The 25,922-nt window shown below is 39.3% G+C and overlaps 2 protein-coding genes across 2 annotated transcripts in view; one reads left to right on the forward strand and one right to left on the reverse strand.

Moving 5' to 3' along the window:
• Positions 1-25,922, reverse strand: part of plxdc2.S (plexin domain containing 2 S homeolog) — a gene marked incomplete at its 5' end in the record, with an annotated part of 248,605 nt that overhangs the window by 203,048 nt on the left and 19,635 nt on the right.
• LOC121394999 lies at positions 167-5,870 on the forward strand. Its single transcript, XM_041567427.1, has 6 exons — positions 167-724; positions 1,474-1,609; positions 2,616-2,999; positions 3,695-3,908; positions 4,611-4,688; positions 5,622-5,870. Exons 1-6 carry the CDS (start codon positions 638-640, stop codon positions 5,758-5,760), a joined length of 1,038 nt encoding a protein of 345 aa, XP_041423361.1. The 5' UTR covers positions 167-637; the 3' UTR covers positions 5,761-5,870.

Genomic DNA, 25,922 nt, shown 5'->3' on the forward strand with positions numbered 1-25,922 from the left:
GGTATTTATCATTTGTCACTAGAATTTTTTACCCTGTGAAAAACATGCAAGAAAGTATTTTAACAACTGTCCACAGCTATTGAGAATTCTTGATTATGTGGAGCAATATTAAAAAAAAATAAGACAAAAGATTTTCAATTCAAATCAGCACATTGTGTCTGTTGGTTTGAATGCTTTGAGTAGAAATAAATAGCAATGAGCATTTGCGAGTAAAACTGATCAATAGATCGGAACCTGGGGGTGGGATCCCATAGCTGTATTGAATCAGGTTTAGTCTATTGACACCAGTATAGGTTTTTACTGCATAACATTTTTATGTATTTTTAAGTTTATTTAATCATTTTTATATTTCCTATTATGCTAGTAGCTTTTATGTTTTTTTTGCAATGGATTTGCATCCATTTATTGAAATAGTAGCTGCCACTTCCAATTTGATATGATTTTGGTACTTCTCCAATTTATTATTTAATTCATATGTCTATAAACTATATATTTCATATGCTCAGTATTCACATGTGAAACAGTTAGACTTGATCACTGTGACATCATTTATCTGGCAGCTTTAATACTGGTCTGGTCCGGTTACCAGGAATGGTCATTATGACATCATCAGCCTGGAAGCAATACAACTTTACTGATGACTGTGAGTCATTTGATGTCTAGAGCTGGACGTATACACTACTATCAGTGGACACTCCTGCTTCTGGACACATCAAAAAGAATTGTGAGTACAAAAAAATAACTAGATCTGTTTGTTTGTGTTTTTATGTTAAATTGTATTATATATATTATTTAAATACATAATATATAATGACAAATAGACTTTCAAATGATTTAAGTTAACTGATATATTATGGTGATACCTTCACGTATAAGACTGATCTTTATGGGACTGTGGGCCCAGTAACATAATGTTACACTGATTTTAATATAATATAAATATATTTGTGGATATTAAAACATTCTCCAAGTTTGTGCCATATTCTGTTGTTACTGGCTGTGGTCACTATGACATCATTGATCTAAAAGCTAAATACTGCAAGGTTTAGTATGAATATTATGACATCATCAGCTTGGAAGCTGTAAACCATTATAGCTCACTGTGAGCTCATTTGATGTTTAGAGCTTGATGTGAACACTACTACGTAGTTGTTAGTGGGCACATCATTCATCTTTTTATATCAAAAATAACTGTGAGTACAAAAATAAGACTTTTTTTCATGTGTTTGTGCTAAACTGTATAATGTACAATGGCAAATAGTCGTTTAATAATCTAAACTTAATTGATAAGTGATGTTAATATATGCATGTACAATATGTTAAGATTGTTATGGGTCTGTTAAAAGCTTTGTGTACCTAGTAAAAATGTAATTAATGAAACTCCTTTTGTTTATAAAAAAAAAAATATAGAATTAATGGCATTGCTAATTTCTTTGTTGGTTGATCAGATTCTCATTTGCATTTTCTTATCAGTCTTTTTTTCAGAAAAACATCTGTGAAGGCCGTGGGAGACCCTCCTGCCCAGCAGGGATGGGTCCTGCGAGTCTTCATCCTTTATTTATTATTATCATCATCGGACTAATTCAAATATTTTTTGGTACCACATCAGGTAAATAGCTAATTAATTCTCTTGCATTATACCAAATCCCTGATTCCTCACATGATGTTATGACTTAAGACCATGGTTTGTTACGGCTAACAATTTAAATCTCTATGTACAGGTACGGGATTCGTTATCCGTAAGCCCGCTATCCAGAAAGAGTTAGGGAATGGCCATCTCCCATAGACTCCATTTTATCCAAATAATACAAATTTTAAAAAATGTTTTCCTTTTTCTTTGTAATAATAAAATGTGTACTTGTACTTGATCCAAACTAACATATAATTAATCCTTATTGGAAGCAAAAACAGTATATTGGATTTTAATTAATGTTTAAGTACCTTTCTAGTAGATTTAAGGTTCGAAGAACCAAATTACAGAAAACCTCAGGTCCCCAGTATTCTGGATAACAGGTCCCATACCTGTACGGCATGTAGTTTTCCCTCTGAGAAACACTAAGGGGCACATTTACTAATGGTCGAATATCGAGGGTTAATTAACCCTCGATATTCAACTATATATTTACCGATATTCGTTCGATCGAACGATCGAAGGAATAATCGTTCGATCATTCTTTTTAATGTTTTTTTTTTAATCGTTTTTTAAAAAAAACAGTACTTCGGCTATCGAATGGTCGAATAGTCGAACGATTTTTAGTTCGAACCGTTCGATTCGAAGTCGTGGTCGAAGGTCGAAGTAGCCAATTCAATGGTTGAAGTAGCTAAAAAAAAACATTAGAAATTCGAAGTATTTTTTCTTCTATTCCTTCACTCGAGCTAAGTAAATGTGCCCCTAATTCTTAGTTCATGTAACCCATGTAATCCCAGCCTTAGTCTTTAATCCTTGGTGGGCAGCCCCCCAACATTGCTTCATCTATGTCCCTTTTGTAAAACTCTGAAGGATAATTTTGTTCTTTAAATATAAATATTTTATTCCTGAACAAACGGAGTAAAATGATTGCAAGACACTAATCTGTAGCTTTCAAGATTCTAATGTTTTTTTTTCTCTCTTTCAGGTTTTAAGGTTGAAAAGTTCACTTTATTCAAACCTAAGCTCATATTCAAAGCCAATACTATGGGTCTGATACCATGCAAGTTTCACACAAGGCGTCCCCTCAATCCATTAATAGTTGAACTAGAATGGGGTTTAATTCCAGTGGGTGAAGATAAATACAAGCCTTTAATACATCTGTATGGAGACCATATCAGACTGGCATTGCCCGAATACAAGGATAAGTATCAGGTTTTTAAATCCCTGGTGGCAAAAGGGAACTGTTCTCTGGTGATAAATCCGACAGACATTAAAGACAGCGGAATTTACCAAGTCAAGCTGAAAATTAAAGAAAAGGTGTTCACGCCTCCTTCATCAATAAAAATTACAATTGTGAAACACGAAAAAGGTAAGTTAAGGGAGAGAGGGATTTGTAAACCCAATAAGTAGTGCATTAACCTACTAAATATAATGTTTATGAATGCTGCCTGCATGTGATCAGTAGTATGGAACTTAAATCCTGGCTCCAATTAGCTCTGTATATATGGGTAGAACTACATGGGCGATTTAGGTCCGATCCAACGCCATGCGACGAAACGCTGGCATCAAGTTAGATGCGACGAAGTAACGGTTAGTTGTAGGAATGTCGGATGTAGTCGCGTCTGCATTCAACAGTCGTGTCAGATGCACGCTGAGACTTCACTTGACATTTCTATTTCTTACCTTATTTCCAGCACATGCGACTTCACGCCAGCGTTTCGTCGGACCTCAAATCGCCCATGTAGTTCTACCCTAATAATACCGTATTAGCCTAAGATTTATTCCGACTAAAATCAAGAAATAGTTTTGTTCCTGGGGGTGCTATAGAATCATTTCACAAACTGAAGTTAATATAACCCAAACATTTTAAAACTGCATTTAATTGCTTCAATTAATTAAAGGCAGCCAAGCTGCCATTATAGAAAAGGTATGAGGGGTTAATGACGCATTTCTATAAACAACTGGTTTCCAGCTTGTACAAATGCTAATGTGTCTGCTCTAGATTTTTGCTGCTGTCTTAGTATATCTATCATTTAACATCAATTGGGATTCACTTCATTTCAGTTGATACACGGACGGCGAAACACAAGACGGAGGCTACAACTGCTTTGCAAAGCACTGCCATAATGGAAACAACTGCAACACCACCAGATGAGACTGATTTTATTGAAGACACCATCCTTCCAAGTCTTACAGGGAATGAGAAGATGTTTGGGATAATAGTGATTTGTGTTGCATCACCCCTTGCGCTATACGCAGTGATAGGAATTGTTATATGGTAAGTAATATTTCCTTTATCTTGCTCTAGAACAGGGATCCCCAACCTTTTGAGCCCGTGAGCAACATTCAGAAGAAAAATGAGTTGGGGAGCAACACAAGCTTGAAAAATGTTCTTGGGGTGCCAAATAAGTGCTGTGATTTGCCATTTGGTAGCCCCTATGAGGATTTTCAATCTATATTGAGGCTCTGTTTGGCAGTACATCTGGTTATTATACAGCCAAGACTTGCCTTCAAGCCTGGAATTCAAAAATAATCACCTGCTTTGAAGCCACTGGGAGCAACATCCAAGGGGTTGGAGAGCAACGTGTTGCTCACGAGCTACTGGTTGGGGATCCCTGCTCTAGTAAGACAAAAAAAAAGTATAAAGACAATAAATAGATGAGTAAGACCTTTGGTTATTATGCAAAAAAACAATCCCTCCACTTGTATCTGCACTCTCTTGTGTCTGCACCCAAAGGCCTAAGTGAGGACACGGAGCAGATTTCAGCTGATTATATTTATATAATAAATAATATTTGCCATTCAGGCTTTCAGTGCTGGACAGGTGGGACGACATACAATATATTTCAGTGCATAGTTCTGCAATTCTCAGCAATATGTGCAGAAACTCAGATCCTTAAGTTGTATTTGTATATGAAAAATGAGTTGGTGTTTAGAAACATTATGGAGACGTTTTATTTATTTTTTTCCTTTTTTGCAGCGTGGCCTACAACCGAAAGAAGAAAAAAGGTCACACTGGTGATGTAGAAAACCCTCCCGTAGAGGATTCAAACGCAGGGTAAGTAAGCATTTAGAATGTTTTTTTATTTCCTCTAACTTTTTGAACCCAGGAAATTGCATCAATTCACATCTAACATTTACATGTCAGTAGACGAATGGCTTGGCAGCTTTTGACATGTCTAGGCCAACCTGTGAAACTACAACAGGTTATTAATTAAAACCTAGGGGCTTATCTATCAATGGTCGAATTTCAACTACAAAAATTTAAAAAAAAAATGAATTTTCAAAACTCGGGTGAATAGGATCGACCTGAAAACTTGAATTTCAGGAAGGCTTCAAGTAACTCGAAATTGATCCCAGGGCGTCTCCCATAAAACAGCAATTCGGCAGGTTTTAGGTGGCAGATGCATCTAGAAAATCGAATTTAAAAAAAAACTCAAACGTAATCTAAACAATTCCCTAGTTTAATTTGACAGTTTTTGCCATTAAAACTAAATTCAAATTTTCGATTTGACCCTTGATAAATCTGCCCCAAAAACAGGTGGGTTACTTTTATATGTCAGACAATCCATCACAAGTTACAGAGTGCAGTACTGATGGGTGCAAAGGAGCCCTGTACTCAAAGCAAAGAGCATTTTGCCTCAACATGAGAATTTCATAGTGGCCTGGTGCAGTGGCAGAAATCTTCATGGGGACTCCTTCTCATTGGCCGAGTACCCACCCTTCACTCGCCATACAACAGACCCCCGTGGCTTAGGCCCTTCGTGGCCGTGGGGACTGCTGTATTATATAGTACAAGAAGCAGTGCTTTTTCCTATGTGCTTTATGCTTTTCGCCTTGCTTCATAGTAATAATATGGAAAGATCGCAGGTTACATAATCATTTAGGATTGTGTAACCTCATCATTTTATCAGTTTTGTGGGAAAAGGGGTTCTTCTTAGAAAGGATTCAGCACCAGATTTTCATTTATTCATTTATTATGGGTGTGCAGGAAAGAAGAAAAAGCCATAGAAGATAAGAAAGATGAGAGTGAAGAAATCTCATCAGATACGTATGAAAGTGCTGAAAGTGCTGAAAGTGCTAGTGACTCAGCTGATGACAATTCTAGTCAGACTGAAGAAGAATCTTGATGAAGAGTAAAAAAGGCACCACAGAAGAATAAGAACTGAAGAGAATAAGATCCAACAAGATATCAACTTTATAAAATACTTTTTAAAATAAATGTTCTATATTAATAGTTTAATGTATGTCTATTCATTTCTTCCCAACATTTATAGGGGTTTTACATTTCTTTTTTGAGAATTGAGACCATGACTTATCTCTCAGTATTATTATATCTATAGTGTCAGAGCTCGGCTATTGTAACCAACATGTACATATATTTTATGTAGTATTTGGGCACAGACATTCAGAAGAAATCCAGCATAATAACTGGTGCCACATGTTGTTCAAGTCACTTATGCATTATACAGTCAGTGTGGTGTTAATTATGCGGCTTGTTTACAACCAGTGAAAGGCTGAAATGAACACATTTATGTACAGTAACAACGTCCTTCATAAAAGTTACCTATGTCCATGCAGGATACTTCTGCTGTACTTCTCTATAGTTTTACTAAGTATCACTGCATTCATTCTCCCTCTTCTGTTGACTTGTGTGTAAGTGCGCCTCTCAACACTGGTGAATAGTGATGTGTGGGTCAGAGTTTTTCTGTCCTGCACCCGACCCTAACCCGCCCTGCTCCAGCCCACCCGCGCTTCCGGGGTCCTTTTATAGACCAGCACAGCCCCGCCGATGACGTCACAATGACATCACAAAAGGGCCGGGGCGAGCAGACGCGAGGCTATAAAACCGGAAGTCGGAATTTAAAGGGGCCGGGCGGGGAGAGCAGAAGAAGAGCTCAACCTGCACACGCCCACAACCCGCGAGGAGCACTGCGGGTCCCGCGGTATCGGGCCGGCCCGCACATCACTACTGGTGAACCCTAGAGCTATCACTCAATTTACACCCAATTTGTGTATACTGAATGTGCACACACTATTGTGTTCATTTTGGCACACTAAGTGCAACTGCAGTGACTGGGTTAGGAAGCAAAGCCTTACCTGGTATATATATATAGTATTGATTCAAATAAAATAACTATGAGAAAGAGCGCCTTATTTTGTGGGGAGGATACATTTTTAAGGAAAAAATACCTGGGAAGCCATTTTAGTTCTCCCTCATATCCCTTTCTTGTGGCCACTGAACAGGGGGGTGTAATGGAAACTATGACACTCACCCAAGATGGCGTCCAAGATGGCGACCTTCTGCTCCACCGCATGGCTCCTGCTGGGCGCTGTCCTGTGACATCGGCGTCTTCTCGATCTGGGATTGGTCGCCGGCGACGGAACGGACGCCGGCGTCAGAATCGGGCGCCGGCGTCAGGGCGTCAGCGTGGGGACGCTGGCGTCTGCGTCTGACGCCAGCGCGTCAACATTTCGGCGCCAAGCCATGGACTATTTAAACCCCATTGCCCTTTTCTTCCTTGCCCAATTATAGGTTCCATTGACTTGTGTTCCTGGGTGTGATTTCTAATACTGATTCTCTGTGTACCGATCTTTGCCTGTTTCCTTGACTCCGTTGTTTGCCGCCTGAACTGATATTTTGCCTGTACCCCGACGATTCTTCTGGATAAACCCTTTTGTACTTCGAACCCGGTGTTTGTCTCCTCTTTGGTCCACAACTATTACTGCTGCGCCTTCGGGCCCTTACAGGGGGCACGGGGGACAGTCGTCCTGGGCCTGGTAGATTTATAGTTTTACGGGGGGCCTTGCTATGCTGCCCTTTCCAGATTAGCCAAGCCCCCCTTGAGTGAATGCCAAATTAAAGACCCGAAGCCACACAAAAAGCCAAAGCCACCAAAAGCAGGTGAAGCTGTTAAAGCTGTAATAGCTGAGAAGAGAATGAAGAAGAACGCAAAATTAAAGAAAGTTCCACTGAACACCAATGCTTTTTATTTTATTCAACCCCTGGCTACCAATGTTTTTTTTACTTTTATAGGGAGCCCCTGACCACCAATTATTTTGGGAGGGTTTAACTTATAGGGGGACCCTGGCCACCAATGTTTTTTTTAATTAGTATTTTTTTTAATTTGTCTGTGTGGCTTTTTTTACTGTGGTGTGGGGGGCGGGGTCTGTGGGGGGGTAGGCCGGGCTCAGAAAATTTTGACGGCGCCCCATGATTTCTCATGGTAGCTCCCGCCACTAGCAGTGGCAAATCAGATGCCATAGTCTTCTTAATAGTATCCAACATGAATTGCCCTGGTTTAGTCCTCAGTCTCCTGTAGAACCAGCCAAATCTCAAAATATTCTGATATTTCCCTAAAAGTAATATAATCCTTACATTGACAAAGCTGAATTCCCTCCTGCATAGTGCACAATTCTTCTAGATTTTTATTTTGCCCTTCAGTAGCACTGGGGGCTTAGTTGGTGCATGGACTGGGTTGTATCTGAGCATGACCAGGGCCCAGTCGAAAACCTAAAGGACCCCAGCTCTGAGAGGTTGATATGTCTGTGGAATATTTTCCATACACTTGATATTTAAACTATAAAAGGATATCATTATCTATGATTGGCTGAGGAAACATCTAAGATGAACACATTCCCTAGACTGAAAGATATTGGATAGCTGGGCACATACTGTTGCCTCTGGTAAAAAGCCAGTGCATAAGCCAAGGTAATATATCCACTTATAATGTTTTTTGTATCAGCTGAGGCAAGCATTACATGTACGTATAAGGGCAGAGACATACGCTAAGATTCGGGGATATTAGTAAAGCACGGATTATCTTGACAGCGCTATATAAATAAACGATGATGATTAGTCACCCGGTGAAAAATCTCCTCTTCTTCGGGGGCAACTAATCTCTCCAAACTACTTTCCCGCCAGCTAAAATCTAAATCTCCGGCTAGGTGGCACTAGAACAAACAGACATTTGATTACCCTGGAGACTTCTTCAGCTTTACGGAAATGACTGATTTATGAATATCCGCAGGCATGGCAACACCTTATTTTAATATTTGTTGGTTGCAGCCTGTTTTTGTTTGACCCTGGGTAGGATCTGGAGTTGTTATAAATACTAACAGTCCTGAAAATGATGCTCTATAGGCAACATATTTTTACATATCAGTAATATAATTTGGTTTAGTAATCCACATATTGTGGCCTTTAAATTAATTTATAAAAAATTTGAATTTGTATTAGCTATTAACCGATCATATTTGTATTAACAGATTTAGCAAGTGCCTTCTAACACCTAGGTGAAGTTTGCAGTTCAAACTAAAGTTGGCCATTCATGGGTCTACAGACATGTGGGGGAATGTAATAAGGGATTGGAGCGAATTTTATTCACAAAGTTTTGCTCTTTGTAAATTTTATAGTAGCTTACTGGGGAGTTCATGGGGCCCTCCGACGGGCTTCCCTGATCGATAGCTGCCATTAAAATTAGGTAGATGTTGATCTGGCAGGTTTAAAAGTCCTGTTGGATTGAGGACGGTATCAATTTGATAAGGAGGTCCTCAGGCCAACCACATGTACTCACGGTTAGATTGGTCCCATATCGCCCACCTCAATGTGGGTACATTGGGGAGAGATCTGCTCGTTTGACAACCTCACCAAACAACCTCACCAAATCTCTGCATGTAAGGCCACCTTAAAATATGTCCATCAAAGTCCATGGAGGACCTTGCTGTAAAGGCTAAAGGCACATTTGAAAGCAGCCCTCTCAGCTTTCTTATCATTGCCCTCTAGGCAAAATATGGTATGTACAATATCCTGGAACTAACTGACTCCACTGAATTCTACTGCAGGAAAATGAAGATAGTAGACCAAGATAGTAGACCATTCACAACTGTGTTCACAGACAGCTCAGCTAATTAGACAAACCAATCCCACAAAGCAAGAAATTTTAGGGCTTATTTACAAAATAATTGCAAAGGGCACTATTTAGACGCAAATTGCCACATTTTTACCCACAATTGCTGGTACAGGTATGAGATCCATTACCCAGAAACCCATTATCCATGAAGCCCCGAATTATAGATGAACCATCAATCATATTCTCCATTTTAATCAAATAATTCACATTTTAAATTTTTTTCGCTGTGATAATAAAACAGCACCTTGTACTTGATCCCAACTAAGATATAATTAATCATTACTGAAGGTGAAAAAATGTTCAAGTGGTGAAAGACACCATCTTCTACATTTTTGGTTTTCTTTGGATCCTCTTTCTTCCCTTTAGCCATTTTTGGAGTTTCTGGCACATGCACAGTTGATGCGAACACCGGACTGGCTCCAACTGCGTTTGCTCCAAATATCTCTTTGTCGGCGTTCCCTTCAGGTAGAAAACCGAAGATGGCTCCCTTGAATGCCGATGCACTACTCCTCACAGATACGAGAGTTTCACAATTAGGGGCACATTTTTCACTAATGCACTATGCGGGGAGGTAATAGGGAGGTGGCACTATGGAGGGTAGTGGAAGGGGCTTTTCACATTAGGGGGGTTCAGTTCTCATTTCATACATGTAAGGCATAGTTCTAAGCCAAACTCTGAATGATGCTCTGCCTAGTGTTGTCAGACCCAAGACTCAAGCGCTTTTGAAATGGGTCCAGGGGCCCTTTTGCTAAATTCCATAATATAGTCCAACAATTTGAGACCTTATTATATCTGCCTATAAACATTATCCTGATATTTATTTGTGAGTCTTCAAAAACAGAACTAAAGATAAATACAAAACTAAAATTTGCTTTTGAAATGGCAGCTATCGGGTAATTTAATAGCACGGTCTTCTAAGGGTGAATCAATAACATACAGCCAAGACAGAATGTTGTGTTGCATTGAACGATCTCTAATTTGCCAGCAGTCGGAATAAAATCATCCTACAAATACGGTTATAACTTAGAAGCCCGGCAACTAATACCATAGCGAAAGATCAATAGCAAAGTGTGTTAAAAAAAACGTTAATAGATTTAGCCTTGATATAAATGATACTTTCTAGACCAGCCATTCTTTACTGGTATTATAACTACTATCCAACTGTCAACATAGCTTGTAGTACTGCAGAATCCTCCGACACACATTATGGCTCAAAGTGGTACAATATGGTGACCACAGGAATGGGATCTGTTATCCAGAAACCCGGTATCCAGAAAGCTCCACATTACGGAATGATTCGAACGATTCAAAGTAAAAATCGTTCGACCATTCGATAATCAAAGTACTGTCTCTTCATACTTTGCCAAATTAAAGTTACAAAAGTCCAATGTTAGCCTATGGGGACCTTCCACAGCACTTTTCTACGTTTTTTTTGGTCGAATAAAAATCGTTCGATCGATCGCTTAAAATCGTTCGAATCTTTAGATTCAAACAATTTTATCATTCGATTGAACGATTTTTTATTCGATCGAACCTTTTGCGCTAAAATCCTTCTAATTTGATTTAGAAGGATTTTACTTCGAGGGTTTTTAAACCCTCGAAATTTGACCCTTGATAAATCTGCCCCTTAGTTGATACATTTCGCAGCAGCATCTCTGGAGTATTAGCAACTATTGTATCAATACTAACAGCTGCCTGTAATGAAACCCAGAGATTCTACTCAACAGGGACAAAGATAATAAATGTATCAACCAAAAGTATAAATTTATAACAGTTTACAGGGTCGGCGAACCCCCCCATCACAGAGCGGCTTTAGAAGGTGAAAATGACACTTTACACTTCAATATTAGAAAACCGTTTACACATAGAAAATAGAAAGTAATTGGAAAAAAAATCATTATTTCTGGTGATCTATCTGAAAACAACTAGTTGTTTGAAGGTGAACAACCCCTTTAAAGATCCTATCATCATTATGTATTTTTAATGAAAATGTAATAAGAATGCATAATTAAATTTCTTTCGTTTTACCCCTTAGTTATGGTGAAGGTTTTACTGATTTGAAATCTATATAAGCTGCTACTGTGCATAAGGCAGGCTATACACAATCTTTCTTGTTACCTCCTACATATTACAAAGCCCAAAGAGGAAAAACCAATTAACTGTAAATAATTAAGCAAGATAATAAATGGAATAACTTCCTATGTTTTCCTAAAGCTTGTACAGTGACACTATATAGCCAAATGTACAGTATGTAGCCCATCCCATTGGCTATTTAAAAGAAAACTATACCTCCGAACAATGTAGGTATAAAATATATTGCATACAACAGCTCATATGAAAAACCCATGCTTTTCACAATAATATACTTTTTTAGTAATATGTGCCGTTGGGGAATCCTAACTAGAAAATTGGCATTTTTAAGAACTGCAATGCAGGAAGTAGTGTTCTGTAGTGATGAGCGAATTTTTTCGCCATGCATGGATTCACGTAAATTTCTGCTAATTTTTCCGCAGCAAAACTCTGCTTTGAAAAATTTCGCTGTGGGTTAAAAAAATTGGCAAGACACAATTGTCGCTGAGACAAAAAAAAGTCGCCATAAAAAAAATCGTTAATGCATTTGAACAAAAAAGTTGCAGAGACCAAAAAGAGGCCACAAGAAAAACGCCCCCATTGACTTTAATGCATTTGGAGTGAGAAAAATTTGCCTTGCAAAAAAAAATTATTTTTTTTGATGCCCAATGCATTTTGTGCATTTTGTGCCCTTTCGGAAATTCCGGACAGATTCGCTCATCACTAGTTGTTATTATGTTAGACATCCAGTCAATCCAGCCTTTACAGATTACATTTTTGCATAACCAACTATATTGAAAACATTTTTTATTTTGCACGGTCTATTTACCCAGTTTTTATTCTGAACGATTTATTTAATAGTCTTGATTTTGGAAAGAGCTGTTGGAAAGGCAGCTTTTCACATACTATTGCTATTTAATGTCCCATAGCATAATGCTTCTGTAGGTGTTCCCATACATTCTGAAGTTATAGTGGACTTTTAAAGTGTGCCTTTCTAAAGTGTGCCACTGTAATAGCTCAAATTCACTGTTCTGTGTAAAAGACTGGAGCACCACATTCGTATTTTCCTTTGTCTTTAGACAAGGAGAAGATTGGAATTGAATCTCTGTGTTGTCAAGACGCTATAACACATCAGCACTTTGACAGCACACTTTGCTTGGGGATGTGCAACACATATTGCAAAGCCGCTGGCCCAGCACAGATCTCACTCCCATCAACAGAAATTATCAAGCAAATCCAAAAACAAACAAACCTATTTGTGGTTTTATACATTTCTTTTCTTCGGGATTCAGAGAATCTCATTTTGCATAACTGTACAGAAATAAGCCCTAGATGAAAATGTCCAATCTATTCAAATCATTTCATATCTTCTACTCTTCAGAAACTTGCTAATGTATATGAAGTAATAGTCCATTTATTTATAATTTATATACCACCATTCCTGTCAGGCAATATAGTTTATGGAGGGGAGCTATGCTCTGTTAGATGCTACAGCAACACAATATAAAGAGGCCCATGTGTTATGGACAACCAAGGACAATTAAATGAGTAAATGGTGTAGATATCAACCCTGGTGAGATTCACCAGCGTGACGTCATTTCATTCACCAATTTACTAACGGTCGCTGGCTTAACTTCGCTAGCGAAGGAGATAGACTCTAGCGCTACTTCGCTCCCTTACGCCTGACGAATGGACGTAACTACGCAAATTCACTAAGATGCAGATTTTACTGAACATGACCTCTTGCGCCAGACTTGCCTCCGCCACCTCAGACCAGATGAAGTTCAATAGAGGAGATAGGACTTCCTCAAAAAATAGTTGAAAAAGTCCCAAAAAACGCTGGCGACTTTTCATTTTTCAGGGTGATAGGCTGCAAAAGATTGTAAATTTTTTCTGGGGTACCTGGCTTCCCCCCTACATTTCCTAACATATGGCACATATACACTGGGCTCATGTGTAGGGCACTATAATAACTTTATTTTATTTTATTAAGGTTTCCCGGGCTTGTGTAGTGTAATGTATTGGCTGCAACATATACGTCCATTGAACTTTAACTTCCTGCTGTATGCAAATTAGGCAACGCTAGTGCAACTTCGCTTCACTTGGCGCAGTAACGCTAGCGCAACTTCGCCAGCATTTGGTGCCTTGGATGCAACTTCGGATTTTAGTGAATTAGCGTTATCCTGGCAAATCTACGCCTGGCGAAGTGTTGCGTTGTGAGCGAAGGCGAATTTCCAGAGGTTAGTAAATTTGCCCCTGTGTTGGGAAGGCTGAGTAGGGTGCAGGTACAGTGCAAAGTAAGGCAATAATTAAAGGACAAGGAAAACTACCATGGCAGTTTATTGATAAGATATTAGTTAAAATAGTGCAAGCTAGAATGCTATACTTCTGTCGAATGTTTTACCATATTGTACCTGAGTAAACAGGTCTAGAAGCGCCGTTTGCTAATTGGATTTTAATCGGAATTGGATGATTGAGTGCCACCCCTTTAGTGATTTACACTCTAGCCGGCGGGAAGGCAGTTGGGGGATATTAGTCGCCCAAAGAGGAGGCGATTTGTCGCCGGGCGACTAAATCTCCCCAAATCTCCACGTGTGTCTCTGCCCTCAATGAATTACAAGTAGCCAAACGGATGTGACCTGTAACGAGACATGCTAGAACTCTCCATTGCAGGAGCACCTTCCTTGATTTTCTCACAGTTTGACATATTCCATAAATATATGCTAACATAGTAGTAAACAGAATTCTGCAGGAAAGAAATGAAGGGGATCATGGCCTGTTAAAAAGTAATACAAGCTGTAAGAGTTATTAAGGCACCTTTTGCATGCATAGTATAATATATATTCTTATTTATACTCTTACGGACTGAAGCCTATCTGAAGAAAAGTACATATAGGCATACATAGCTGGGTATATGTACCGGAGAAAGAATGAATTCGCTATACAACACTTGTATAATTAATACTTTAAATCTTTTTTAATGTTGTAGAAAATGTTTTATATAAAGGTAAAGTGTGTTTAACCTCTTTTCCTCTAGAGAAGCAATTATGTTTTGCTGCACATGATAAGCAAAATGAAGAAGTGAAGTCAATAAGACAGGTGAAGAAGTGTGTCTGCTTTCTAGAGATTTGGACTGCTGATTTGGTTTTAGTGCTAAAATAAATTTGTATTACATCTGTATTGACAGTATAAGTGTTATTCTTGGGTGGAAAGAAAATCTGTTGTATTGTCAACATTTCCCAGTCAGCTTACCGAGGACACGGAAGACGGATGCGTGTAACTTCGCTGGAAGAATCTGCGCCAAGGGGTAAGTATGGAGCATGGGGCATTTCCCCGAGGGGGTAGTTAGCCTGGGGGGAGGAGCTTTTTAATGTGCTTTCTCATCTTTAGTGCCACTAAAATGGGACCAACGTGTTGGCTTCATTCAATAAACTTTGCAGGGCTTTGCCCAAATTTTCTGACTTGTTTGCATTGAATTGGATACCGTTAGGAGGGTGTCATTCCCTTCATTAATGTTCAGCAAGATTATATTTGCTTGGAAGGCTAAGGTTGCTGTAGGTATCGTGGTGAAAAAAGCAATTTAGTATTTTTAAGGGCAGAGACACATGGTCAGATTCGGGGAGATTAGACAAATATCCTATTCCTCAGCGCGACTAATCTTCCCGAACCACCAGCTAGAATAAAAATCGCCAGCGGGATGGCACTTGGAGCACTTTTTTTCAGAGTTGCCTGAAGTTTCCTTGTGAGGCAACTTCGGGCGACTTTGGAAAATGAAGCGCTCCAAGTGCCATCCCGTCGGCGGTTTTCATTCTAGCAGGTAGTGGCAGGGGAAGGCAGTTCGGGAGATTAGTCACCACGAAGAAGAGGAGATTTGACGCCGGGCGACTAATCTCCCCGAATCTGACCGTGTGTCTCTGCCCTAAGAGTCTGGCCAAGAACCCGAATCCAAAATATGATCTGATCCAGAAGACACATCTGAGTCCTACCATGAGAGGGCCCCTATTTCTGCAACATATTCATATCTGAGTTCATACAGTACAACAGGAGTTGGATATCAAGGCAGAGACTTTCACGAGGAGATATCTGAACCCAACAACATGTCCTCTGCGTGCAGTGAAATTCATTTTCAAACCCACTATACATGTTCACTGCTTGGAGACATTAATGAGAATTTGTTCATGACCTTGACTATTTTGTTTAATTATCCCAAGCATTCACTTTATATATACTACACTTGTCGACCTGAGAAGATGATTAGAAAAGAGGTAATAATGTTATAAAAAGACAAAATACATAAGACAAGGTGCATTTTGCTCTTAGTAGACAAGAGTCTTAAAAACACTAAAGATGCTTTGAGTGACTCATGGTAATAGGCTGGATAATACATTATGGGCCAGGGTTTAAACTGGTGCTATATTTCATTAGCAAAAAGTCCAATAACAGGAAGGAAGATTTTATAGGGCATTAGTGGGTTTATTGATTAAATGTCAGACAGCAGTATTCAGCTAGAGCTGCAGATGGCATTAATCTCTGTTAAAGTGAAGAGCATCCTTCCAAGCGTGAGGGTACAAATATATGAAGCAAAATAGGGAGTTCTTCTTGGGATATTAGATGTTTCATTTGGACTATAATTGCCATTTGTTTCAGTTTCTCCTCTTACTATATTTTTACATCTTTTAGGTTTTAAGATTTGGCAATCGAGTTACATTATCAATGAAAATAACTTCTAGTTACCCATACAGTTGGGCCCATGGGGCTCATAAATGCTTCTATTTCATTCCCGTTTTAAGAGATTCATTTTTTTTGCTAGGAAAAGATTTTTTTTAAATCAATAAATAAATTATGATCATTTTTATAGGTGAGTTACTTGTGATATTGTGTCATGGATTCTACAGGTACCACCATCCTTTCTGGTGTTCATCAACTTTGCTAATGCTGTTTAAAAGTTATAGACTACCGGTCTGGTCCAAATGGACCCCTATTTGGGGAAATAAATAATTAATTTGGTCCCAGATATTACCAGATGGGCGGCCGCAGCAGTCAAAACACTAGGAGATATTATAGTCAATGGGGACTGTAAACAATTCAATACACTTCAAAATGAATTCCAACTTCCTGCTGTGCGGTTGAGATACTTTCAGTTAAAGCATGCCTTTCAATCTCAATTCTCCATACGACCATTTGTGGTCACAGAAACCACCTTGGTATTATACTTCCACCGACCAGATTTGGCAAAAGTGCTAACCTACATCTACATTATATTGAAATCAAACAATACTGGTGTGGAGACATCTGAGATCTAGAGGAAGAGATGTTGAAAGATGCCCTAGCTTTAGTACCCTAGCTTACTATCTCTAGTAGGGACAGGTACACAGACCAAATTAGAGAGAGTATATCTCACCCCACAACGATTAGCCAGGATTTACCCCAGAGTCTCAGACCAGTGTCCCAAGTGCCTCAATGCTGTGGGTACATTCTTCCATGTCTTCTGAAAATGCCCAGTAATCCAAGGTTTCTGGCGGGAGGTTCTCGCATATGCCGAGAGTAGTTTAGCACTCCCCAATGTACTGTCACCCAGCCTCTGTCTTCTAGGTATAGGGAGCATATATAACGGAAGCATTACCATTGAGACCCTCAGCCAAATTGCGTTACTTGCAACTGTTTGATCATGCAATAAAGGCAATACTGATACATTGAAAATCCATGGGGCCGCCAGCATTAAACTTTTGGAAAAAGCTCATCAATGACTCCCTACCCAAACAAAACTGGTATACTAGGCCCATGGATGCCCTGATAAATTTGATGCCATCCAGGGAACGTGTCTGGAAGCAAATACATTGCGAATAGATTGCCACAACAGGGCACCAAAAACTAGTAAGGATAAAAGGTTCCTGGATAAAAGGTTCCTTTTGTCATTATTAAAACATTTTAACTTTAAAGATAAAAATACTGAATAATGCAAAGCTCTGGTTCCAAAATCATGAAGTCTGAAGCAACTTCGGTAATGTAATTCTTTTTTCTTAAATATTTCCTTTATGTTACATTTGACTTACCAAACTTATTTTAACCTTTTTTGAGAATGCCTAGGATCACTGGCAACTGCAGAGTCTTGCTAACTGGAATGTTGGAGTAACTTTCAATTCCCAGAACCAACACAACAAAGTGAACTGCCAAACATCTGCAACACTATGCTAGCTCTAACCATTATTCTGATCTGTATGCCAAGTTTAAAGGTCAAGCAGAAGCAGCAGTACATTACTAATATGGCATTGATTTGTTTCTGTTGCACATACCTAATGGCTGGTGTTACAAGAACACATGCAAGAATTAAGTCACCTACTAACTCAGACAAATCAAGCAGGAGTCTACACAACAAATCCCTTCTAGGTTTTGTTTATTATATTATTTCATCTTTTTTTCTGGGAATAGTCCTTTAAAGGACCAGTAACCATCAAAAAAAATGTAAAAAAAATTTTGGTTTGTATATAATGAAAAAAAAAACCACCAAGACATATTTTAACTTTAAAAATGTCTTCATTAAGAAATAACTTACCGATACTGCGTTTGCAATACTCCTCCTTTTCTGAAGAGGAGTGCAAGGGGAGTCTCAGTAAATTATTTCTTAATAAAGACTTTGCGATTTTAAAGTTAAGTATGTCTTGGTGTTTTTTTTTCGTTATATACAAACAAATTTAAAAAAAAAAAAAAAAATTTGATGTTACTGGTCCTTTAAGAAAAGTTTGATATATTAGTTTTTACAGCTGAGCCCAGGCCTGGATTTCCATTTTCCTATAAACACCCCAAACTGTACAGTTTTTAGCGGGACAGTCCCGGGTTTGACAGCTCACTGCGCAGTCCCAGGTTACTGAAATGTCCCGACTTTCTCTTTGATCTCCTGCACTGAACAGCCAGAAAAAGATACAAAGTTTCTAAAACTTAATTGGCTTTTGGCAGAGAGCTCAGAATAGTGGCAGGTAGGGATGGGCAGTTTTTTTCGCCTTGTTTCACCGTGGAAATGATGCCCATAGACTTGTATGGCGGCATGCATCAAAAAGAAAAAGACTCACGTCAAAAAACATTTCGGCGCTCGACAAAATTTTTTTGACGCCCATAGACTTTAATGGGTGTCAGCGACAATTTGCCGGCGAAGAATTTTTGACGAAACGGGTCAAATTCACCCATCCCTAGTGGCAGGTGCACTTAGATATATTTGTAACAATTTAAGAGAAAAAAAGAAACAAGTGTAACTATATAACTATACTATACTATACTATATATAACTATACTAAGATAAGCAGGTCTCTTGGGGAAACTAAGACTTGAAGATTAAAAGGCAATTCACCCTTATTAGCAAAATTGTAATAACAATTAATGCCTGACCCTAAAACCTCCAGAAATGTGTTCAAACTTTCCATAACCTGCCAAATTTTGTAAAATGGACATGGTAATTAGAGGGGTGGCCATAAAATGGTTGTCGACAGAAAAATTTGCTGCGGTGTGTTCAGCAAATCTTTTTGTCCCTCTTCCTATTTTCAAAATGTTGGGAGGTATGCCAATAAATTTTCCAACAAGGGAAAAAATTAAATAATTTTAAAGAATTACATTTTAAGAATTAATTCCCCCCCCCCTTTTAATTCATCTTCTACCTCTGTAACTGTCTAATGCAGAAATTAATCTTTCTCGCAGAGGAGCCAGATGAAGTCTGAGAGTCTGCTTGGCATCCTAAAAACTGGTTCACAACTCTACACTTATTTTTAAATGAAAACAAAAGGTACACTCAATGTGAGGTACCTAAATATCCGGCACCCCCCCCCCCCCCCAGTTATTAAAAGTTCTTACTGCTCTTGGGTATTTTTGTAAAAAAGGCTTGTTGCCATCATCTTCAGTTTCTACCATTTTCTCCTCTTTCGGGTCTGGACAGACAAGTGCACAGAAGAGCAGACTTTTCACTGTACAGCACTATACTTTGGACCCAGAGAAAAGAAGAAAGAGGAGGAAGAAGATTGCAGCGAACGCGCTTCTACAGAAATACCGAAATACAGAATATTACAACTAAAAAAAATACACTTGCTGGTTCAGGAATTCAATTTTATATTGTAGAGTGAATTATTTGAAGTGTTAACAGTGTAATTTAGAAATAAAAACGACATCATAAAAATCATGACAGAATCCCTTTAAACCATAAAAGTCATTGATATTTGTAAAAGTATTTTGGGTCTTACATCCCTCTTTAAAGGGATCCTGTCATCGGAAAACATGTTTTTTTCAAAACGCATCAGTTAATAGTGCTACTCTAGCAGAATTCTGCACTGAAATACATTTCTCAAAAGAGCAAAAAGATTTTTTTATATTCAATTTTGAAATCCGACATGGGGCTAGACATTTTGCCAATTCCCCAGCTGCCCCCAGTCATGTGACTTGTGCCTGCACTTTAGGAGAGAAATGCTTTCTGGCAGGCTGCTGTTTTTCCTTCTCAATGTAAGTGAATGTGTCTCAGTGGGACATGGGTTTTTACTATTGAGTGCTGTTCTTAGATCTACCAGGCAGCTGATATCTTGTGTTAGGGAGCTGCTATCTGGTTACCTTCCCATTGTTCTTTTGTTTGGCTGCTGGGGGGAAAAAAGGGAGGGGGTGATATCACTCTAACTTGCAGCACAGCAGTAAAGAGTGATTGAAGTTTATCAGAGCACAATTCACATGACTTGGGGCAGCTGGGAAATTGACAATATGTCTAGCCCCATGTCAGATTTCAAAATTGAATATACAAAAATCTGTTTGCTCTTTTGAGAAATGGATTTCAGTGCAGAATTCTGCTGGAGCTGCACTATTAACTGATTCATTTTGAAAAACATTTTTCTTCCAGTATGACAGTATCCCTTTAAGAACAACCAATCTACAGTGTCATAATAGTGACCATATTATCGCTGTGGAATAGCTACAAGGACAGAAGTATAAAGGTGAAGGTTACATTTCTGTGTTTCTATAATGTAGAAATGCTGGCGCTTATCAAACGGTGAGCATTCACCTGCGACACATTTTATTCTGCAAACAAATGTATGAGATATAATAAGTGTCTAAATTCCCCCTGCATAATAAATCTGCAGAGCCATAATGTGCACAAGTCATAGTAAGCCTGCCTTTAATGTGTCAAATGTTGTCATAAATCCATATTCCCAGTCTATACTTCATTCTGTGTATTGAAATTAACCTTCAAAATGACAATTTTTATATCCTGAATGCTACAGTTAGGGCTGAATAATATTCTTTAATTTAGACTTTGTTTTCTGACCTCTATTAGGGCTCACAGACAATTATTGGTTCATACCCTCCATATACAGGTGATAAAATCACAAATATTTTAATTCTGTTTTGTGCTCAGCATCAGAAGTCTATCCATCTTTCTGTGCAGAACAGTAAATTCCTCGTTATCCAACAACTCAACATTTCTTCTTTTGAAATGCACCACCTATATAAGATCTGACTAAGGGGCAAATTCATCAAGGGTCGAATATCGAGGGTTAATTAACCCTCGATATTCGACTGGGAATGAAAATCCTTCGACTTCGAAAATCGAAGTCGAAGGATTTTGCGCAAATACTGCGATCCAACGATCGAAGGAATAATCGTTCGATCGAACGATTAAATCCTTCGAATCGAACGATTCGAAGGATTTAAATCCAACGATCGAAGGATTATCCTTCGACCAAAAAAATTTAGCCAAGCCTATGGGGACCTTCCACATAGGCTAACATTGGGTTCGGTAGCTTTTAGGTGGCGAACTAGGGGGTCGAAGTTTTTTCTTAAAAAGACAGTACTTCGACTATCGAATGGTCGAATAGTCAACGATTTTTAGTTCGAATCCTTCGATTCGAAGTCGTAGTCAAAGGTCGAAGTAGCCCATTCGATGGTCGAAGTAGCCAAAAAAACACTTCAAAAGTTTTTTTTCTTCTATTCCTTCACTCGAAGTTAATGAATTGGCTCCTAAAAGTCTCTTGGGATAAACAATTAATGATCTATCCTGGAGGAAGACCGACAAGAATCTTCCCTGACTATTGGAATTTATTTTTACAAGAACGAAGGGAAATGAAAATTAGAAAGCAAACTCATGCATGGAAAAAAATAACTGAAAACTTAAATGTTTTCATACTTTAACGCTCAGTATAATTCAGTCAAAATGTTTTTTTTTTGTAATGTAAATGGATGACAGTGGATTTTAAACTTACTCAAATGCAAAGCCTAAGTTCAGCCCATAATATATTTTGTTGGGGCATTCAGGGTCGGACTGGCCCGGTGGGCCCCGACCCTCGTGGGGGCCAGACCCCCTCTCCAGATAATCAGATTGTAGAAAAAAAATGTTGGCGTCGTGCAGCACCATCTGCGAATGCACGTAGGGAGTGCAGTCACAGTAGGGGGGCCCCCAGTCTGACCCTGGGGGAATTTACTGTCCTCACCATTTATGACATATATGAAATGTCTCTTTTCAAAGAGAACGGGACATTTCAGTAACAATCCGGGACTGCTGAGTTGTCCCATAAAAAACGGGACAGTTGGGAGGTATGTTCCTATGCGTATGAGCACCTAACACAAATAAGGAAAAAGCATAAGTAAGCAATTGCTCAGTGGTGTAGCTGCACTTCTCTAGTACATGAACTAGAGTCCTGCTTGGGTCCATTTTTTGGAACCCGTACCTGACCCAGACCCACAAACCAGACCCGCATTCTTACCTGCTTGGACCCACTACCCGACCGGCAAGTACCTTATCCACAACCTGATCCGCGACCTGCTCACCATCAAGAATCAGGAAGTGCTGTCATTGTAAACCGGAAGTGACATCATCAGAAGTAGGCGTTATCAGAAAAAAGGAAGACTCGCTATTGAGAGGACCCGCGGCCCAACCCGCAGAACCGCCGACCCACGAAACTTCTACCCGCAACCGTAACAAGCTTTTTTGCGGCTAACCCGAAGGTACCCGACCCGCTGCAGGACTCTAACATGAACCCCACTCAAATGAAACAATGCAAAGAACACTGTCTTGACTGATGCACAAGGGTAATAGGAAAGATGAAGGAATGTGCACAGTGCAGCAATATGGCTACATTGAAACCAGCAATTAACATTATACCCTGCAGGAATAATAATGCATCTATAAGCATCACTCTCAGGCTCAGAGCTGCAGCTTTGTATGCAATTATATTCAGACAATGTAACCCATTAGGCGTTAGATGATTGCTGATCCATCATGTATGTTTACTGTATTGATTCAGTGTGCAAAGGGCAATGTCACACAGGTAAAAGCATGCCAATCAAAACACCCCTGCCCAGTCCCTACCAGTAACCTCTGCCCTACCATTAAAACGGAAAACGTGAACGCTATATGAACTGATCTTCTCAAATGATTGCTGGGTTATATACCCACACTAGAGAACTGACAAAATGAGCATTGTTAGCATGAGCAAATGGACTTACTACGATAATGTGAGTTTAATAAAGCAGGAATTTTTGCATAGATTTTACTAAAAATGTACCCTTCAGCAAATTTCCTTTTAGAGCCTCCTGCAAGCTCACAAATTTTAGGACCTTAATGTTGTAAATTCGCTTCAAGCGTGGTCATGCCCCATCTACTAGGAGGGACGCAGCCCCACGGCTATGCAGCTTAATGTATTTGGCATTTTAATTACCTACAACTTTCAATAATGCAGTGTTTTTCTTGTTTCCACTGTAGTAATAATATATTTTCAGTAGCAGAAAAACCTAAAGTCAGTTCGACATTCATTTACCTTTCTCTGCCACTGGTTGCTGTGTGCAATTGACAAGGGAACGGCCCCCTGCTCTGAAAGCCTATTTGTCATAGTGCAGCGACAGCTCCCAAGAAATTAGGAAAATAGTGGATTGTGAATGTGTAAGCTGTTCTGTGAAGCAAAAATAAATTAATTATATTATTACATATATAACACATGCAATAAATGTTGTTGCACTTACAGTTCATGCACAACACCACATAGCAATACTGGTATTGGGCAAATCACATATATTAAGACCCGTTGCCACAGTGCCCCCTCCAACTCTATTTCTCCCTACTATACCTGCTATTCCACCGTCACACTCCCTTCCCAGAGACTATTATCCTACTGTTACTAAAGGCACCATCTCTCCCTACTATACCTGCTATCCCACAGTCACACTCCCTTCCCAGAGACTATTATCCTACTGTTACTATAGGCACCATCTCTCCCTACTATACTGCTATCCCACAGTCACACTCCCTTCCCAGAGACTATTATCCCACTTTTACTATAGGCACCATCTCTCCCTACTATACCTGCTATCCCACAGACTATTATCCCACTGTTACTATAGGCACCATCTCTCCCTACTATACCTGCTATCCCACAGCCACACTCCCTTCCCAGAGACTATTATCCCACTGTTACTATAGGCACCATCTCTCCCTACTATACCTGCTATTCCACAGTCAAACTCCCTTCCCAGAGACTATTATGCATTGTTACTATAGGCACCATCTCTCCCTACTATACCTGCTATCCCACAGTCACACTCCCTTCCCAGAGACTATTATCCACTGTTAATATAGGCACCATCTCTCCCTACTATACCTGCTATCCCACAGTCACACTCCCTTCCCAGAGACTATTATCCCACTATTACTATAGGCACCATCTCTCCCTACTATACCTGCTATCCCACAGTCACACTCCCTTCCCAGAGACTATTATCCCACTGTTACTATAGGCACCATCTCTCCCTACTATACCTGCTATCCCACAGTCACACTCCCTTCCCAGAGACTATTATCCCACTGTTACTATAGGCACCATCTCTCCCTACTATACCTGCTATCCCACAGTCACACTCCCTTCCCAGAGACTATTATCCACTGTTACTATAGGCACCATCTCTCCCTACTATACCTGCTATCCCACAGTCACACTCCCTTCCCAGAGACTATTATCCCACTATTACTATAGGCAACATCTCTCCCTACTATACCTGCTATCCCACAGTCACACTCCCTTCCCAGAGACTATTATCCCACTATTACTATAGGCAACATCTCTCCCTACTATACCTGCTATCCCACAGTCACACTCCCTTCCCAGAGACTATTATCCCACTATTACTATACGAATAAAATGGATCTGCTATTTGTCCACCTGTTTTTCTCTGCTGGTGGATAAATAACCTTGTGTGCCATTAGCCTAGAGACAACTAAAAATATATGGACGGCACTTCTGGGCAAGGTTTTTATTGACAGGTTGGCTGTACAAGGCCTAACACGTTTCGGGAAAGGACTCCTTAGTCATAGGCTAACCCATGATAGCTGCTCTTTTATACAGTTAAATCTAGTGACCCCTAGTGGGTAATCTAAAAAGTGCTAGGTTTATTTAAACATTTTAGCCTAGAGTGGCATGTTTGTAACGAGTTAATGATTTTCATACCCAGATTGCTGCTCTGTCCAACTATATGTGGGGGATCCAAGACATGGACAATTGTCCTGTAAAGAAGCTCTCTCTCTCTGTATATATACAGTATATATCAAGTTACTATAAAGATCTTGCTTCTAGCCATTGTGCAAAAAAGGAGTGGAATCTTTATCAGCAAGAGCTGGATGGGTGCAGTCTGGAGATCCCTGCCACAGATAATGCTTGATGGCTACTGTGTAGAGCCAAGTCTGTTGGTTTGTCACTGTCACTTTGACAGATAAAGAAACATCATGAATGGATTTACTTCATTGCTCTTCCTGCTGCCAGGTGTATAGCAAAGCACAGAGAGAATGCCAGAAACCAAAAAACCCAAAACACAAACCTTCTATTGGAGGATACGCGTGTCTAGTGACCTGTATATGGTGCATATATTTCTAATGGTAGGCTCTTTCTGATTTTGTACCCTTATTAGGAAAATAACAAACATATATTTTGCACTACCAATATACAGCATATGTTGCTTTTCAATTTTATTTAGTTTCTTCCCCTTCACCTCCAGATGCCATTGCCACACACAGTATAACAAATGTTCTGTATTTCATCAAGGCTAACAATAAATGCAACTGGTAAATACTAGTTCAACATTCTTGGGTCAAATACATTGAGTGAGTGCTTATAAAAAAAACCCAGTGAACATGAACCATGTACCTTGCAACATGATATATACAGCCCTGTCAAGTGTAATACAATTAGTGTCTTAAGCACATTTACCCTTTAACTCAAGTCCTCTCACTGGGAGAGCAGAATGTCAGTTCTTCTGACAGATTTGACACAGCAGAAAAATACCCCCCCCCCCCCCCCCGCCAG

This window comes from Xenopus laevis, chromosome 6S (assembly GCF_017654675.1).
Source record: "Xenopus laevis strain J_2021 chromosome 6S, Xenopus_laevis_v10.1, whole genome shotgun sequence".
Classification (NCBI taxonomy): domain Eukaryota; kingdom Metazoa; phylum Chordata; class Amphibia; order Anura; family Pipidae; genus Xenopus; species Xenopus laevis.

Excerpts from the sequence above, each read along its gene's own strand:
- LOC121394999 (XM_041567427.1), top strand. The coding sequence starts at position 638 with ATGACTGTGAGTCATTTGATGTCTAGAGCTGGACGTATACACTACTAT. Across the intron at positions 3,000-3,694 it reads AATTGTGAAACACGAAAAAG|TTGATACACGGACGGCGAAA; the intron begins GTAAGTTAAGGG and ends ACTTCATTTCAG. Across the intron at positions 4,689-5,621 it reads GTAGAGGATTCAAACGCAGG|GAAAGAAGAAAAAGCCATAG; the intron begins GTAAGTAAGCAT and ends ATGGGTGTGCAG.